This window comes from Triticum aestivum, chromosome 5D (assembly GCF_018294505.1).
Source record: "Triticum aestivum cultivar Chinese Spring chromosome 5D, IWGSC CS RefSeq v2.1, whole genome shotgun sequence".
In the NCBI taxonomy this organism is placed as follows: Eukaryota; Viridiplantae; Streptophyta; class Magnoliopsida; order Poales; family Poaceae; genus Triticum; species Triticum aestivum.
This window is the reverse complement of record NC_057808.1, coordinates 279,844,060-279,846,577: the sequence shown is the minus strand read 5'-3', so window position 1 is coordinate 279,846,577 and position 2,518 is coordinate 279,844,060. Positions and strand designations below refer to the sequence as shown.

The 2,518-nt window shown below is 45.9% G+C and overlaps 1 protein-coding gene across 1 annotated transcript in view; it reads right to left on the bottom strand.

Annotated features, from left to right (window-relative positions):
* Positions 1-1,579, bottom strand: part of LOC123120963 (enoyl-[acyl-carrier-protein] reductase [NADH] 2, chloroplastic) — a 6,163-nt gene extending 4,584 nt beyond the window's left edge. The window contains exons 1-2 of the mRNA XM_044540913.1: positions 1,364-1,579; positions 655-933 (exon numbers count right to left, since the gene is read on the bottom strand). Coding sequence (XP_044396848.1) covers positions 655-901 — 247 coding nt within the window. The 5' untranslated portion in view covers positions 902-933; positions 1,364-1,579. The remainder of the gene's footprint in view (positions 1-654; positions 934-1,363) is intronic.
* Positions 1,580-2,518: the final 939 nt, after the last annotated feature.

Genomic DNA, 2,518 nt, shown 5'->3' with positions numbered 1-2,518 from the left:
TAGGCAAGCTTGGCAAAAATGTGTGGCAAAGTGTGGCAATGCAAGGCCTAAAACCAAACAGCCCCCGAGAGCCACAAGTTGGCAAGCCTAAGGGAATCTTGCCATACTTTTTGTGTGTATGCCCTGTGGGGCCCTAGTGTGGCTTGCCTAAGATGTGGCTTGAACCAAACACTCGCCTAAGTTGGTCAAACTTGCCTAACCTTAGGTGTGGCAACCTTTGGCAAAGTTAGCACAAACCAAACATCCCCTAAATTTGGAAGTCCTGTGAGATCCGTGTTAACTCAAGTTCCCAGCAGGCCACCTTAGCTGACGCAATATTGATTGAACTTCCGCAGTTCTTGAGGGAGACAAAGACATTTTATATAATATATTTCTGGTGCACTTTTGAGCGGAAAATATATTTGTAGTGGTTCTAAGGGCAACACACGGTACACATTTTCACCTACATTTGAACTGGATCTTGCTCAGTGTATAATATTGCATAGACACATGACAGATTTAAGTGTTATTGCAGAACCACTAACTGAAGCATATAGTAGTGCTGCATAATAAACAGAATGGCACCAAAATTGCAAGAACAAACAATTAAGGAAGATACATTAACCCAAAGTACAGCAATAGCCATTTGTCAAATTGTCACTTCTTGTAGCTTACCTCTGAGATCAATGGGGAGGCCCTGGACAGCTCCCTGAGACATCGCCCTGACAGCAAAGCTCTTGCGAGTTACAGAAATGAGCGGTCCTGCTGATGCGGTTTTAACACAGCTTGCAAAGCCAGTTCTGGTGCTGAGCGCCCTTCCGAATGCAGAAACTACAGATCTCGACCCAAGCATTCGCTGGCAAGCCGGGATGCAAGGGCGCGGCGCCACCATCTGCATGCCAGTAGCTGCAGATGCACCCATCGTAGTTTATGTGGAAACACAGCAGGTGTCGACTGCAACGAGAATAAGTGAAAGATAATGTCACGCATGAACTAATACTGCAGACAGAGCATCTGGGGAACAAACTTGTGGTGAGAGTTTCGAGTCGTGAATCCTAAGTTAAGTAGACCCACAGTCCCATGTTCGGTTTGGTGAGAGTGTTGTCTCTGCACCGTGAAGCGTGGGAACTTCGGTAATCTTAAGGTCAATGGTGCATAAATTTCAAATTTTCTGCTAGGATGGCAACGTCTACTTCCTCCTGCGTGCCTGAGAAAAGAATCTCGACAGAGACTCGAAACCCAGTCTCCCCCCATTCTGGCCGCGCGCAAAAACAGTATTGTAAATCCGGCCGCGATGGGGAAGCGCCGCGCCGCAAATTTAGAGAAAATGGGATGGCACGAACCCTCGAGCTGTTGGATTCGGCCTCGTGGAGAAGGTTCTTACCTCGGGGGAATGGCAATGCGGCGAGGGCGCCGGGCGGAGGCTGGGGATCTGAGGCGGAGAGCACGAGGGGCGGAGTGCGGCTGCGAGGATTGTGCTGCGGTGGGGGTGGGGAGGGAGGTGAACAAACAGGCCGAGCGGAGGTGGTGAGGGTTTCGATGGGACCGAGGGATGGGTTTTCGTTTGGGTTGGCTGAGCAACCTAGGCACAGGCCAGCTGAGCGTTCGGCGCGTTACCAAAATCATTAGCCTATCTTCAGTTCAAACAATATTATTAGCCTATCTTTGTCTCTTTTTTTTTTGAAGGAAGCCTATCTTTGTCTTAGGGCATGTACAACGGTGTCATACGAATACAGATGTTCCACCACAAAAAGTAGTTGATCCATTTATATTGATTTTTCCCAATACAAGCTATCACTAGTGGGTCTCATCAAAGAATAGAAAATAAAAACTCACACTACACATGCATCTCTACTCTCCACTTCAACCTTTTCAGCTTTATGCACTGGATTACACTTTTTCTCCCGAACACCCGCCTCCTGCAGAGGATCCCACTGCTTCATCCGAACCTATTTTTTCTGACATCTGACCCTTCATGGTCTACGGGGCATCACCCTGGGGCTATGCATTGGTCTCTGCCCTTACCAAAATCATCAGGGCATCTTTGATATCTTCAGTTCAAACAAAATCATTAGTCTATCTTTGCCTTACCAAAATCATTAGGGCCTCTTTGATTCACATGATTTGAAAAACATAGGAATAAAAAGAAACATCGGACTAGGATGCCATGCTTATCTCATTCCTACGAGATTTTAGTTGTTTGATCGCATCACAGGAAAAAAGGAATTCTTTCAAAGTAGTTTGAGTGGATGGTAGAAATCCTATAAAAAATAGTAACAAAAATAACAATCAACACCAAAAATTTCCTAACGATTCTAATCCTCCAAAATTTCTATAAAAATCCTTCGAATCAAAGGTACCCTTAGCCTATCTTTTAAAATTATAGACCTTACCAAAAAATAGGTGGTGTGTCCATAAATCATAGTGGCTGTTTTAGTGGGGCCTATAATTTTGACAAGCTCGGTCCAGTCCGTCTATACATACATTGACGACACTAGGCTCCAGGCAAACTGAGTCGCTGCTTGGGGCATGGAGGGGG